Source organism: Capsella rubella, unplaced genomic scaffold, assembly GCF_000375325.1.
Source record: "Capsella rubella cultivar Monte Gargano unplaced genomic scaffold, Caprub1_0 scaffold_3, whole genome shotgun sequence".
Taxonomy (NCBI): domain Eukaryota; kingdom Viridiplantae; phylum Streptophyta; class Magnoliopsida; order Brassicales; family Brassicaceae; genus Capsella; species Capsella rubella.
In genome coordinates, this window is record NW_006238921.1 from 7,014,163 (window position 1) to 7,027,158 (window position 12,996).

A 12,996-nucleotide genomic window follows, 5' to 3' on the forward strand; every position below is an offset into this window, starting at 1 on the left:
ACAACAGCAGACAAGTCATTAGTATCTCTTTTAATTTTGCCGCATTAACAATCACGAATTTCAAAAATCTTAATTAGTAAGGAGTTTCTCCGTTGTAATTACCGGGAGGATCATAGTTGCATGTAATAAAAGTACCACCAGAGTTACACACAACTTTAGCGCATCCCAATCGAACTGTGTTTTTCCAAACCACTTGTGTGTAATGAAGACATGTGCCACCGTTTGGATCGTTACACGTGTTGGTGCTGTAGTCGTAGTACTGTTTCTCGTTGATCCACATTTCCGCAGCATCTTCAGCCGACATCTCTCCACTACTCATCGCTATGTTCTCTCCAAATGGTCCATTCGAATGGACCAATGCACAATCACTGATCCTCTGGCTCGCATAGCTGGCGGCGTAAGCAGCGACCTCATCGTCCCAAACCAGTGGGTCAAGCCCAACCTCTTGCCGGGCTTCGTTGTGGGGCTCTAAGAATTCTTGTTTCAAATCTTCGGCTAGAGAGCCATAACAGACAAGAGATATTGCAACGAGAAGTAAAATGTTGGTTTTGAGTAGAGACATTGTATTACGGATTGGTAAATTAAGTTTAAGGAGTAATATTTATATTTGAAAATTTATGATATATTAGTAGTTACCAATATCTGGATTATAACAGGAAACAAATTCGGTTATTTGTTTGCCAAAATTAAAAAAGAGGACCATATTTTACATACTCTCCATACTAAAAAAAGAGACAACTAGTCCAAGTACATGCTATTCTTTGTATACATTGGATTTTGCTAATTTTGGGGTTTTGAATATGTTGTACACGTCTCTATTGATAACGATTTGAAGTCTTCTATCTTCTTATTTTGGAAATAAGAGATTACAATCTAATCGTCGGATAGAAAACCAATATTTAGTTTTATCAAAATGGTAGGAAAAAAATTTGTTTGCAATATTTATATCCAACACATGACATGATTCAAGTAAAATGGAAATGTTGTTCAGCACTTTGACTTTTTGATTTTCTCACAGCCACTCCTAATTGCCTTCTATTTAAGTTTAGATACATGAGTTCATTTTTTCTTCATTCTCGATCGCTATGTTATTCCTTACGAAATAGGATAGAGCCAATTATATGGAAAGAAATGATATAATAGAACGAACAAAAAAAGAAGAATCAAAGGTAGGTGATATATATTAGAAAGAAAAATCCATAAATAAGAAATAAAGAGGAATTATATAACCTTCAAAAAAAAAAAAAAAAAAATCAACATAACACGTTGGTGCATGAATGTAACAAAACCCATGAACAAAAGAACTAACGAATAAAGAGGAACAAATATAATAATAGTTCAAATAAATTTTGAAAAAAACACAAACCGCGCCTACTCATCAGTTTCTTTCTTCACCTTCCCCGTCCAATAACAACAACGACCACGTTTTATGTTTCCGGCAAAGAGATCATCAATGTTCGGGCCACTATTTATCTTTCGTCTTCTCTTTATACTTCCGGTCGTCTCATCGAGTTCCAACCGTAGTCAAGAAATCGTCAACCTTCTCAAATTAAAATCAATATTTGGAGAATCTGAATACGACGACGTCTTCGCCACTTGGACTCATCGGAACTCGGCATGTGAATTCGCCGGGATCGTATGTGATTCCGGCGGAAACGTCATTGAGATCAACCTCGGGAGTCGGAGTTTGATCAACCGCGGCGGCGACGGTTATATTACGGATCTTCCTTTTGATTCACTATGTGATATGAAGTTTCTAGAGAAGCTTGTTCTTGGAAACAACTCCTTGCGTGGCAAGATTCATCATAATCTCCGGAAATGTAAACGGTTGAGATACTTAGACCTCGGCATCAACAACTTTTCCGGTGAGTTTCCGGCAATTGATTCGTTACGATCACTCGAGTTCTTGAGTTTAAACGCTTCTGGAATCTCTGGAAAGTTCCCATGGAGTTCTCTTAAACACCTGAAGATTTTGAGTTTCTTAAGCGTTGGAGATAACCGGTTCTATCCGAATCCATTTCCCACAGAGATTCTAAACCTCACCGCCTTGAAATGGGTTTATCTGAGCAACAGCAGCATCACTGGTGAGATTCCAGAGGGAATTAAAAACCTTGTTCTTCTACAAAACCTGGAGCTCTCTGATAATGAAATCTCTGGTGACATTCCAAAAGGGATGGTTCAGTTGAGAAGTCTTAGGCAGCTTGAGATTTACAACAATTACTTGACCGGTAAGTTACCTTTCGGGTTTAGGAATTTGACGAGTTTGAGGAATTTTGATGCCTCTAACAACAAGTTAGAAGGTGATTTGTCAGAGCTCAGGTTCTTAAAGAACCTCGTTTCTCTTGGATTGTTCGAAAACCGATTAACGGGTGAGATTCCAAAAGAGTTTGGAGATTTCAAGAGTTTAGCTGCATTGTCTCTTTATAGGAACCAGCTTACAGGGAAGCTTCCGGAGAGGCTTGGATCTTGGACAGTTTTTAAATACATCGACGTGTCTGAGAACTTCTTGGAAGGTCAGATTCCTCCTGATATGTGTAAGAAAAGTGCAATGACGCATCTTCTGATGTTGCAGAACAGATTCACAGGAAAATTTCCAGAGAGCTATGCTAAATGTAAGACTCTGATTCGTCTTCGGGTAAGCAACAACTCTCTCTCTGGTGTGGTTCCTTCAGGAATTTGGGGTCTTCCTAATCTCCAGTTTCTTGACCTTGCTTCAAACCTTTTTGAAGGAAACCTCACTGATGATATTGCTAATGCCAAGTCTCTTGGTTCTTTAGATTTGAGTAACAATCAGTTTTCAGGTTCTTTACCGGTTCAGATCTCAGGAGCTAACTCGTTAGTGTCAGTCAATCTTCGCATGAATACGTTCTCTGGGAAAGTCCCTGACTCTTTTGGTAAGCTTAAGGAGCTTTCAAGTCTCCATCTTGACCAGAATATTATATCTGGTGCTATACCAGAGTCATTAGGCTTGTGCACATCTTTGGTTGATCTAAACCTTGCTGGAAACTCACTCTCTGAGGAAATACCTGAAAATTTAGGATCCTTACAATTACTGAATTCTCTGAATCTCTCAGGAAACAAACTATCAGGAATGATTCCTGTTGCCTTATCGTCTCTGAAGCTAAGCTTACTTGACTTATCCAACAACCAATTGATCGGTTCTGTTCCAGAATCACTTGAAAGTGGAAGCTTTGAAGGGAATACAGGGTTATGCAGCTCAGAGATCACATATCTTCATCCATGTCCGCGTGGAAAACCTCAGGGACAAGGGAAAAGGAAACATTTGTCTACAGTCGACATATGCTTCATCGTTGTATTGGTACTTGCTCTGTTTCTCTTTCTCTGTTACGTGATTTTGAAGATAAGACGAGATAGGTCGAATCAAACGGCTCAGAAGAAGAAAACCAACTGGCAAGTGAGCTCTTTCCGGTTACTGAACATCAACGAAATGGAAATCATTGATGAGATAAAGTCAGAGAATCTCATAGGCAGAGGCGGTCACGGGAATGTTTACAAAGTAACACTAAAAACCGGCGAAACACTAGCAGTTAAACATATCTGGAGACAGGAGAGTCCCCATGAAAGCTTTAGAAGCTCAACGGCAATGTTAAGTGATAGCAACAACAACAGAAATAGTAACAGAGAATTCGAGGCAGAAGTCGCCTTGCTAAGCAATATAAAACATATAAACGTTGTAAAGCTGTTCTGCAGCATAACGTGTGAGGATAGTAAGCTGCTTGTATATGAGTATATGCCTAATGGAAGCTTGTGGGAGCAGCTGCACGAGCGTCGCGGTGAGCAAGAGATTGGGTGGCGTGTGAGACAAGCGTTAGCTTTAGGAGCTGCTAAAGGGATGGAGTATCTGCACCATGGGTTAGATCGGCCAGTGATTCATGGAGACGTGAAGTCCAGCAATATATTGCTTGATGAAGAATGGAGACCGAGGATTGCTGATTTTGGGCTGGCTAAAATCATCCAGCCTGATTCCGCTCAACAAGATTTCTCAGCTCCTCTTGTTAAAGGAACTCTTGGTTACATTGCCCCAGGTATGTCAAATCTTCAAGTTTTGTTATGAATATAAGCATATGTCCTTAAACGATTGTCCATATATATGTGGGGGGGGGGGGGGAACTGAACGCATGACAATCCAAGTTTACTACCTTTTTAGGTCAACTTATCTTTAAGTTTCTTGCTTCTTAAGCATCAAATTCCTTGCATTTTCAATCTGCAGTTATGTAACCTCTGTCAATTTTGTTCACAGAATATGCATACACTAGGAACGTGAACGAGAAGAGTGACGTGTACAGCTTCGGGGTGGTTTTAATGGAGTTGGTGACTGGGAAGAAGCCGGTTGAGATAGAGTTCGGCGAGAATAGTGACATCGTCATGTGGGTTTGGAGAATGAGCAAGGAGATGAACAGAGAGATGATGATGGAGTTAATCGATCCGAGTATAGAAGATGAATACAAGGAGGATGCTCTGAAAGTTTTGACCATTGCTTCATTATGTACGGATAAGTCTCCTCAGGCTAGACCGTTTATGAAATCAGTGGTTAGTATGCTAGAGAAAATAGAGCCTTCCAACAACAACGATGGAGAAACAAGTTACCATATATGAGAGTGCTAATGATGAGATTACCAAAAGTTGTATAGCTCATCTTAGACTTGTAGTAACTAATCGAGCTCAAGCCCATGCAATAAAAAAATTTCTTGATTGATTTTAAAGTTATACAAAGTTCTCATTTAAGTTAAGGTTACTCAAAAGGCCATAACAACAAGATACATCAAATAGTAGTATGGAAGGATTAATGAAAGCTGAAAAGTCATGAAAGGTTCAATGATAATATAATGTAAAGACCACTCATGATCGATAACACGTTCCAAATAAATATTTAATTTTGGAGCGATATTAAGTAGATAAAGCAAACTGCTTCTTTGATAGGTACAAAGATGAAGCAAACCATAAATTATTTGGAAAATACATCGCAGGGACACGACATGCACATGAGAAACACAAAGATCAGAGACATCTTCGTGATGTTTCTTATATAACTTGAATATAATATATATTTGGTATGAAGAAACAGTTTCAACTTCTTTTCAACCCTGACGGTCAATCTCAACAGTCCATCCCTTCGTATCCTCGACCCGACCAGTCTGGATATCACTTAACATCTCGAATAGCTTCGCAGCCAATGTTTCTTCCCCTGTTTTGAATCCGGTCCTGCGTTGAGTTTGTTTATACACTCTCAATTATTTCAGTCAACCTAACTAATTAATATTAAATGTAAAAAAATAATCAAAATATAACTAAACGGAAGGGAATGTTACTTTTTGTCTTTGAAGGTAACGGACGCAATACTAGTCACAATTGAAGCAGTCCCGGTACAGAAAGCTTCGTCCGATTCAAGAAACTCCTCTAGAGGAAGCACACGTTCCTCTACCTGTATTATGACAAATATTATTATTAATAAGTTGTTTGTTGGCAAATTACGATTGAATCAAATAGATATTGACACCTTCATGATATTGAAATATTCCAACCTGGTAGCCGAAATCACGACATAATTCCATTACACAGTTTCGGGTGACTCCGGGCAAAATAGTTCCTGTAAGTGCTGGTGTCGATACAACATTTCCCTATATTATACATAAAAATATCACAACCATCTTAATATTCTATAACACTTCTAAACTAATATCATCAAGATTTCCCAAAATGAATAATGTATATATGTTAAATTATTCACCTTGAGTATGAAAACGTTAGCTGCGAAAAGTTCTTCGACGTTTTTACCGGTCTCCGCATCCAGAAACAAAAGATCAGAGAAACCTTGTCTTTTCGCCTCTGCCATTGGTATCCACACCTATATATAACAAGAATTGTTTTACATAATAATCATTTGGTGAGAATCTAAAACAAAATTTTGATATATTATTTTTTACTTTTAACTTACAGGAGAATAGTTTGTGATGCTCTTCACACCACCAGTTCCACTAGGGAAAGCTCGACGGAACTTATCTTCGATTTTCAGATTCAAGCCAGAGTTATCCTATACCAAAAAGAACCATTTAAAAGAACAGTCAAACATGTAATTCTCATTAGCTTATATTTTTTTTCGTTAATTAAGTTTTTGATGCATGTTTTTTTTTTGTATATTACTTTACTTTCCTTATAATTAATTTCATACGCGAACAAGAACACACTCACCTTATGATAACGTCCAACAGGACAGGCAAAGGCCATGAAGGTGGTCTCAGGAATCGGAAATGAACCAAGAATCGGACCACTCCCAAACAAGATAGGCCTTATATACAATGTTCCTTTCCCCGGAGGTGGAATCTACATATATATAAGATATCCTCTTTAATTATATCTTTCATTTTTGTAATTATAAGTTTTATTATCTTACAGAGTTCATTTATACTAATAAAATATATGTATACCCATTTCTTGTTGGCGAGAACAACTTGTTTGATGGCAGAAACGAATTGATCGACGGAAGGATAAGGCATATAGAGTCTCTTGGCTCCGGCTTGGAGACGGTGACCGTTTTGGTCTGGTCGGAATAGCATGATCCGACCATCTTCTGTTCTGTAAGCCTTCAGCCCTTCATATAAACCCTAATCATATATACCCAAGCCACCATTATACATAACTCTTTTTTAAATTTTTAATAGTTTAATGCATGCAAGATACCAAACCTGGCCATACTGAAGAACGGCAGCGCAAGGGTTGAGTTGCAAATCAGCAAAAGGAACAATCTTGCCCTCTTGGAAATCTTCTCCATGGTTGCACTTGGCCACGTACATGTTGTCCGTACGAACGAACCCAAATGCCAACTCTTCCCACTTCACATTCGCATACTTTTCATCCGAAACACTGAAAAAGTTTGACATACAAAAAATAGTCGTCAATCATAATAGTTCATACAATAAGTATATATAAAAAAATTATGCCATGTTATTTACTTTTTCTTAGTATAAATCTTCTGTTTTTGTTTCTTTAATGATATATAAAGATTTGATCACGTACCTTGTTGGAAGAGGTTGATGAGTAGAAGGAGCCATTGATAAGCTTGTTTGAGTCGAGTTGCTTCGTTGTAAGAAATTTTGAGTCGTCGTCTATAGACCTTTGGACTGCTTCTCTTTATTTATATACACACTAAATAATATACACGTTTACAAAAATTTATTTATTTATGTTTTTAATCATAATAATAAGCGTAAACGAATACAACAGAATCTCTTTCAACCATTTCTTTTTTTTGGTCAAACTTTTTAAAACTCTTTCTGTAAAAAGAAATATTAACTTGTATTATTTCGAACAGGAAGGCCAGAAACAAAAGCGATTAGGTCATGATATTACAATTTTTACTGTGCATGTTTATTAATTTAAAATTTAATCAGTGATCAATTTCTTCTATATGTCGACTGTTTTCAATTTATTCGTTTATTCAACACTATCATTGGAGTTTCCGAATTCTTTGTCTAATTAATTAAAATTGTCCGGTTATTTGACTAACCTTTTTTCTAATCAGAAATGATAATAAATGGGAACTCTAGTTAGATCACAACATAATTATCACGTGGAGAATACTATACGCTTACTTTACATTCTCTATTTAATCATATTTTGGAGAAAATGGGATGGCTGAAAGAGAGTGTGTTTAAAATGCAAATGTGTTCCTAGTTAGGTGGAGAGGGTTAACGGGTAGGAAGGAGGGTAGGTCAATTCAAATGTATGTATGTGTGTGTTACTGTCTATTACCTACTGATAGATAAAAACTTATAACACAAGAACTACAAGCTGTAAAATAAGATAAAAAAAAGATATGTGTATTATATGTATTTTTATGTCAGCTCAAATTCTAACTTTGATTCATATGCGGCTACTTCGAATTTGCAAATTACTCGAAACCACAGCGTTGTATCTTTATTTTTGGACATCCAAAGTTGAAACACTCGTTTCCCTAATGAATATCACCACTCTTCTTCTATTGTTTCTTAGCCTAAGATTAAAGCATATTATACAAGTTATCCATTGACTCGAGGTCTCGAGTCACTGCTGCAACGATGGCGCCTTTGGATTTTGAGCAAATTCGTGAGAGTTTAGCTTCTCATTCATCACTCTGAATTTCTCTTTTATCCTCTTTATCTGTACCACAACATGAAATCATTATTAAACTAAATTGTAACCTAGTAAGTTCTTGCTTCAATGCCAAAGAGGAAAGAAACATTGATCTTAAAAGTCAGGGTTTGAAGTTTTGGTTTACCCTTCTCAGCTCGATCTCCGTACTCCGTTTCTTTTGATCAAGTGATTGCCGTAGATTTGTGATGTCAAAAATACTATCCAGGTCGTCTTCAAATGCATTTTCCAACTCTTCCCGCAGAAGAGCAGGTAACTTATCAACGATGGGCATTAGAAGAAAACAGTTGAACTGCAGAAAAACACATATACAAACTTTTAACGTATGAGTCATTTTGGAAGCAAGAATCTGTGTACAATTGAATAGAGAGCATATTCAACCTTTAACTCAGCAGAGGCTAGAAAGTACTCTCGTATGCCCTGGAATATTTGTTGAACCAATGCATAGACAATTCTCTCAGAAGAAGGAGCAAGCTTGCGGTTCCAAAGAGTGCTATCTAGAAGATCAGCTAACCGCATTTCTGTTGTCTGGATACTGGAACCTGAATCGATGTTTGAGGCCAGATGGCTTAGCTTTACATCTGATCTTGACTTTGTGTCTACTGTGCCACCTGGTCCATCTTGGGGAAGACTAAATCCTATGGGATTACCTGATGTAGTAAGTTGCTCTGTTCCGCCAAATGAGTCCAAGAATTGACGTAGACCAGCTCGGTTCTATATAACATTGATAAAAGATATGGAATTAGAAATTGACACCAAATCGGGATAAGTTTTTATGTATCCTTAACGAGAACAGTTTTCCTTATACTATTAATTTGATATGCACATCATTCAGTTCAACTGAAAAAGAGCTATAAAGCTGTTGACCTTGTTGTGAAGAGACCATGTAACATAGCGAGTGGTACTTGCCAAGTCCTCCATACATCTGCAATTAATATAAAACCGAAGGAAGATTACTCACTGAAGCTCACTAAAACACTGGTAGAAGGCAATGCAAACTGGGTTTTATAATCACTAAGTGTTGGAAAACATAAGTTAAGTGCATGAAATGGAAATAGATTTACTTGTCACGACATGATTTTTCTGTGGACTCCACAAAACTGTTGAAAGCTGAAGCAACCCGCTTGAGAAACACCTCATGCCCACTTAAGTATTCACCTTCTTTCTATCAAAATATAAAACATACATCATGAAATTTGCTGGAAAAGAAAACTGAGCTGGACCTCCTCAAACCAAAGAAAACAGTGCCTACCTGAAGAAGATATACAGAAATTGGAAGCAATCTCTTGAGAATGTGTAGAAGCCTCGCCCCTAACTACACCAACACAAAACAAACGGACATGAGAATTGAAACTTTCTGTATGGAATGATAAACATGTTGATAACAAAAATTCAGATGAAAGTATCCCTAAACATAGTTCCTGTAACCATATGTTTACTAAATAAATCTTGAGGAAAAATAAAGTTGCAGCAAATCTCAAATCTGAATTGTGGTAGGATTCTATATGTAGTGTTATATTTCAATATTTCCTATCATGTATAACTAAATTTATTAGTAAGACTGCTTTCCATCCTCCACAAAAGAAGAAGAATACAGTAGACATATCTTTATCACCTGATGAAGGAAAGGTTCAAACGTCTCACGAGCCTTTGCAACTGCTATAACGCAAGCTGTTCTACAACAGCAAACAAGAGAAAAGAGAATAAGAGGTCCATAGAAAACATGAAAATCATTGCAGCTTAGATAAGATACTGAAAACGGGTCTGAGATACAAAAACAATAAAACTCAGAACTGTGTTGCATCTCAGCAATGCTATAACACCTGGAATAGTTCGTTCCATCGTGAATATCCTCAACTCCACATGCATTCACAATTTCCTCCCGTGTTATTGGGGGACATTTAATAGCACCTACTAGAAAACGGAACTCAGCCATGGCACGGTGATACTGTGCACCCCCGTAAAGACGCATCCCTGCATTCTGTAAACGAAAAAGAATTTGGTCATGTTCTTCTATAATACTTGAAGGTTCAGCGAAGATCTCTTTTCTTTGTTTCCAATTTTTCTTTGGCCCACATGTTTCATCGGTCAATCTTTGATCATATTACAATCCATGTACAAGGACAAGACAGCTGGATTATGAAGACTACGCCCAACCTTCTCTATATAGTAAGAAGTTTCTGGATCAAGGGAAACACTTACTGGTATTAACTTATGTGGGAACTGGAGACCATCAGTACCAACAAATGCTCCTCCTTGTGTCCTTTCATCTTGTAATGTCTCACCTGTAAAACATCATGTAAGTTATTAACTATCAAAGAACCTAACATAAAGAGAATGCTGATATAGAATGTGCTTCCGCAAGTAATCAAAGTATCATGACCAATGATTGATTGATTAGCATACATCATTTCGTGTGTAATCATCGCACTCTGGCGACTCAGTCTAACTGAACACTATGCATTTAACTAAACTCATATTGCAAAAATCCAGTTCAACTACAACCACAAACAAGAAAGATTATTACCAAAGACAGTGACAGGTAAAGAACAGAGCAGTAACATTACCAAATTTATCTGGAGGGGCCACAACCGTTCCTTTCAATAACAATGATAACTGGTCGTGAAAAATAAAAACAAAACAGGTGAGAAAACACAACACTGATCAATACTAACAAAGGTAATTCGTACGTCAATCAGAAAAGAATGATACAGTGAGTTTAAAGTTTAAGGGCATCCAACACGGCAAACTTACAATCAATTTAAATTAGTAGCAAGTCCTAGATGTCATTAACTGTTTCATAATTATTTGTGTCAAAAATCAATTAGAAAGAGAAAGTACCGGTGACCAAAAAAAAAGAGAAAGTACCAAATAAACTTGCTGTTGTAGCACAAAAATTATTATTCTTAGAGTCCAGGAACAGATGAAAAATATATGAAGGCATACTTATAAATCTTAAAATTCGGAATGCTCCTACAGTTACCTTGGTTAAGAAGAGATCATGGAAAGTCCTGCCTCTCTCTTTGAGTTTTGCTTCATCTAAAGAGCTGCATTGAAAGGACCACCAATGCGTTTCTCAAGTCAGTAGAGGACAATTAAACAGTCTAAAATCACGTAGACATTTTCAGAAAAAAACAAATTGCAACCTAAGTTCCTTGCTAACGGTATCTAGTTTTCTGACTGTACTGCGGTACTCCTTTCCTAAAAGTGGAATGATCAATGGAACACTCTCTTTGTACCTGAAAATAGAATGGCATCAAGTCAAACAAAAATGTAAACTAGAGAGGACACAGAAGCTGGAAAATCACATACAACAAAGAGAAGGTTTACCTTTTCCAGAGTAGTTCTTCTAGAAACAACCTCAGTTTACTAATACCAATTCTATTCTTTTCCTGCTTAGTCAGCAAACGGCCTAACTTCTTCTCTAAAGATGAAATGTCTTCCATTTCTCTAAGTGACACAGCCTGCAATAAAAACCACACACAGTTGGAATCCATGAAAAGAATTAGGAATCAGAAAGCAGAACATAGACCTGTTTGAAGTCGTCATTGGACGTATATACTGAATCCTGCCCATAGCCGACTCTTCCGGAAGGTACAGACGTGAAAAAAGGGGAATCGCCCAATAAGGAGCTGTCAAGTGCGCTTGCAGGAGGTGAGAGGAAGACTTCCACGTCGGATGAACATGAGAATTGAGGGATTTTGGTGTCAAGCTTTGTGGAAACAACAATTGTCCTAGAAAGCTCAGGATCAACCTACATGAATAAGGAAACAAATTTAAAAGAAAAATAAGGTTAAGGTTAAACTCATTGGAGTTTACGTAAAGTCTCATACTTGCATCACTATCCTTCGAGTAGTTGCAATACTCCAGTCACTGCTGTCTTCGAGGCATAAAATAATGAACTCTTTGTGTTGCATCTTTGCTCGGACTAGAGCTTCCACAGCCCGTGCTTGAACCTAAGAGAAAGAACAAGTAACCACTCTCAAATCTGAAATCAAGCAAAGCCAAAAAATTAAATCAGCCAGCAGAATTGGCTGGAAAGCCATAGAAAAAAAAACCTGGAGTGCTCGGTTTTTGAGTCCTGGTGCAGGAGCTATGAGTCCAGGTGTATCAATGATGGTAAGGTTGGGACAGTACTTATACTGCACTTTCACAATAATCTCCTTGGCAGAGAATGGGCATGGCTCTTGCTCCAGCCTCATGTTCTCGGCTTCAATATACGCCTAATTCCAAAATCATACAACAAACTTCATTAACATGAGAAAGCATTTACTTAAGTATTTCTCAAAATCTTCCAGAAATCGGCAGAAACAAGCAATTGAAAGTAAATAATAACAAAAAATCACCTGGATTTGAGAGAGAGATTTGGGGAGAGCAACGGAAGGATCATCATCGGATCCGAGATGACAAAGCGGGAAGTGACACTGAGGATCGTACTTCATATGAAGAGTAATGGGGCGGCGAGTCTTGGTTCCGCCGCCGACGTGGTTAAATTGAAACCCCATGAGAGCTTCAACAAGCGCACTCTTACCGTCCGTCTGCTGTCCAACCACAAGCACCGCCGGTGCTTCGAAAGGCGTCTCCAATTCCTGCGCCAGAGCGTGTAACTCATTGTAAGCCTCGTACAGACTCCACCGCTCCTCAATCGCAGCGTCGTACTCCTCCTCCACCGTCACCGATTTTGGCACCGTAACATCCGACATCGTCAAAGATGGGCAGGCAAGAGGAAGGAAGGAAGAGTGTGAGAGTCTTTAGTTTTCCTCGCCGTGGAATTTAGCAGATACCGCTATTTCTTTTTAAATTTTTCCTTTTCTTCGTTTCAAAATAAATTATTTGTGTTACGCATTA

General features: G+C 37.9%; 4 protein-coding genes across 5 annotated transcripts; 1 reads left to right on the forward strand and 3 right to left on the reverse strand.

Moving 5' to 3' along the window:
• Window positions 1-34: 34 nt before the first annotated feature.
• LOC17890694 (pathogenesis-related protein 1A) lies at window positions 35-562 on the reverse strand. The gene has a single exon (XM_006299578.2). The coding sequence runs from the start codon at window positions 560-562 to the stop codon at window positions 74-76; it is 489 nt and encodes a 162-aa protein (XP_006299640.1). The 3' UTR covers window positions 35-73.
• Window positions 563-1,453: 891 nt separating this feature from the next.
• LOC17893571 (receptor-like protein kinase HAIKU2) lies at window positions 1,454-4,625 on the forward strand. The gene is made up of 2 exons (XM_006299947.2): window positions 1,454-4,046; window positions 4,262-4,625. The coding sequence occupies exons 1-2, from the start codon at window positions 1,454-1,456 to the stop codon at window positions 4,615-4,617; spliced, it is 2,949 nt and encodes a 982-aa protein (XP_006300009.1). The 3' UTR covers window positions 4,618-4,625.
• A 238-nt stretch (window positions 4,626-4,863) lies between these two features.
• LOC17892217 (methionine aminotransferase BCAT4) lies at window positions 4,864-7,138 on the reverse strand. Its single transcript, XM_006299890.2, has 9 exons — window positions 7,036-7,138; window positions 6,705-6,882; window positions 6,447-6,623; window positions 6,211-6,342; window positions 5,957-6,052; window positions 5,750-5,866; window positions 5,544-5,639; window positions 5,331-5,443; window positions 4,864-5,223 (listed from the first exon to the last, which is right to left on the reverse strand). Exons 1-9 carry the CDS (start codon window positions 7,068-7,070, stop codon window positions 5,100-5,102), a joined length of 1,068 nt encoding a protein of 355 aa, XP_006299952.1. The 5' UTR covers window positions 7,071-7,138; the 3' UTR covers window positions 4,864-5,099.
• A 703-nt stretch (window positions 7,139-7,841) lies between these two features.
• LOC17892020 (dynamin-like protein ARC5) lies at window positions 7,842-12,922 on the reverse strand. 2 transcript variants are annotated; one of them, XM_023786285.1, is made up of 18 exons: window positions 12,495-12,922; window positions 12,207-12,371; window positions 11,982-12,104; window positions 11,681-11,902; window positions 11,479-11,612; window positions 11,295-11,387; window positions 11,132-11,195; window positions 10,716-10,764; window positions 10,351-10,433; window positions 9,972-10,129; window positions 9,764-9,824; window positions 9,401-9,463; window positions 9,213-9,313; window positions 9,016-9,073; window positions 8,799-8,862; window positions 8,530-8,690; window positions 8,276-8,440; window positions 7,842-8,157 (listed from the first exon to the last, which is right to left on the reverse strand). In XM_023786285.1, exons 1-18 carry the CDS (start codon window positions 12,849-12,851, stop codon window positions 8,062-8,064), a joined length of 2,217 nt encoding a protein of 738 aa, XP_023642053.1. In that variant the 5' UTR covers window positions 12,852-12,922; the 3' UTR covers window positions 7,842-8,061. The 2 variants fall into 2 exon arrangements, with proteins under 2 accessions (XP_023642053.1, XP_006297032.1); XM_006296970.2 differs by having other exon boundaries at window positions 8,530-8,862.
• Between the last annotated feature and the right edge of the window lie 74 nt (window positions 12,923-12,996).

What these genes read in the sequence shown, in the direction of transcription:
- LOC17890694 (XM_006299578.2), bottom strand. Translation starts at nt 562, where the DNA reads ATGTCTCTACTCAAAACCAACATTTTACTTCTCGTTGCAATATCTCTT.
- LOC17893571 (XM_006299947.2), top strand. Translation starts at nt 1,454, where the DNA reads ATGTTCGGGCCACTATTTATCTTTCGTCTTCTCTTTATACTTCCGGTC. An exon ending in TCTTGGTTACATTGCCCCAG is followed by an intron (nt 4,047 to 4,261) that starts GTATGTCAAATC and finishes TTTTGTTCACAG; the next exon opens with AATATGCATACACTAGGAAC.
- LOC17892217 (XM_006299890.2), bottom strand. Translation starts at nt 7,070, where the DNA reads ATGGCTCCTTCTACTCATCAACCTCTTCCAACAAG. An exon ending in TTCTCGCCAACAAGAAATGG is followed by an intron (nt 6,343 to 6,446) that starts GTATACATATAT and finishes ATATATATGTAG; the next exon opens with ATTCCACCTCCGGGGAAAGG. An exon ending in GCATCACAAACTATTCTCCT is followed by an intron (nt 5,867 to 5,956) that starts GTAAGTTAAAAG and finishes TGTTATATATAG; the next exon opens with GTGTGGATACCAATGGCAGA.
- LOC17892020 (XM_006296970.2), bottom strand. Translation starts at nt 12,851, where the DNA reads ATGTCGGATGTTACGGTGCCAAAATCGGTGACGGTGGAGGAGGAGTAC. An exon ending in TTGAACCTTTCCTTCATCAG is followed by an intron (nt 9,464 to 9,763) that starts GTGATAAAGATA and finishes GTGTTGGTGTAG; the next exon opens with TTAGGGGCGAGGCTTCTACA. An exon ending in CGGAGATCGAGCTGAGAAGG is followed by an intron (nt 8,158 to 8,275) that starts GTAAACCAAAAC and finishes GTTGTGGTACAG; the next exon opens with ATAAAGAGGATAAAAGAGAA.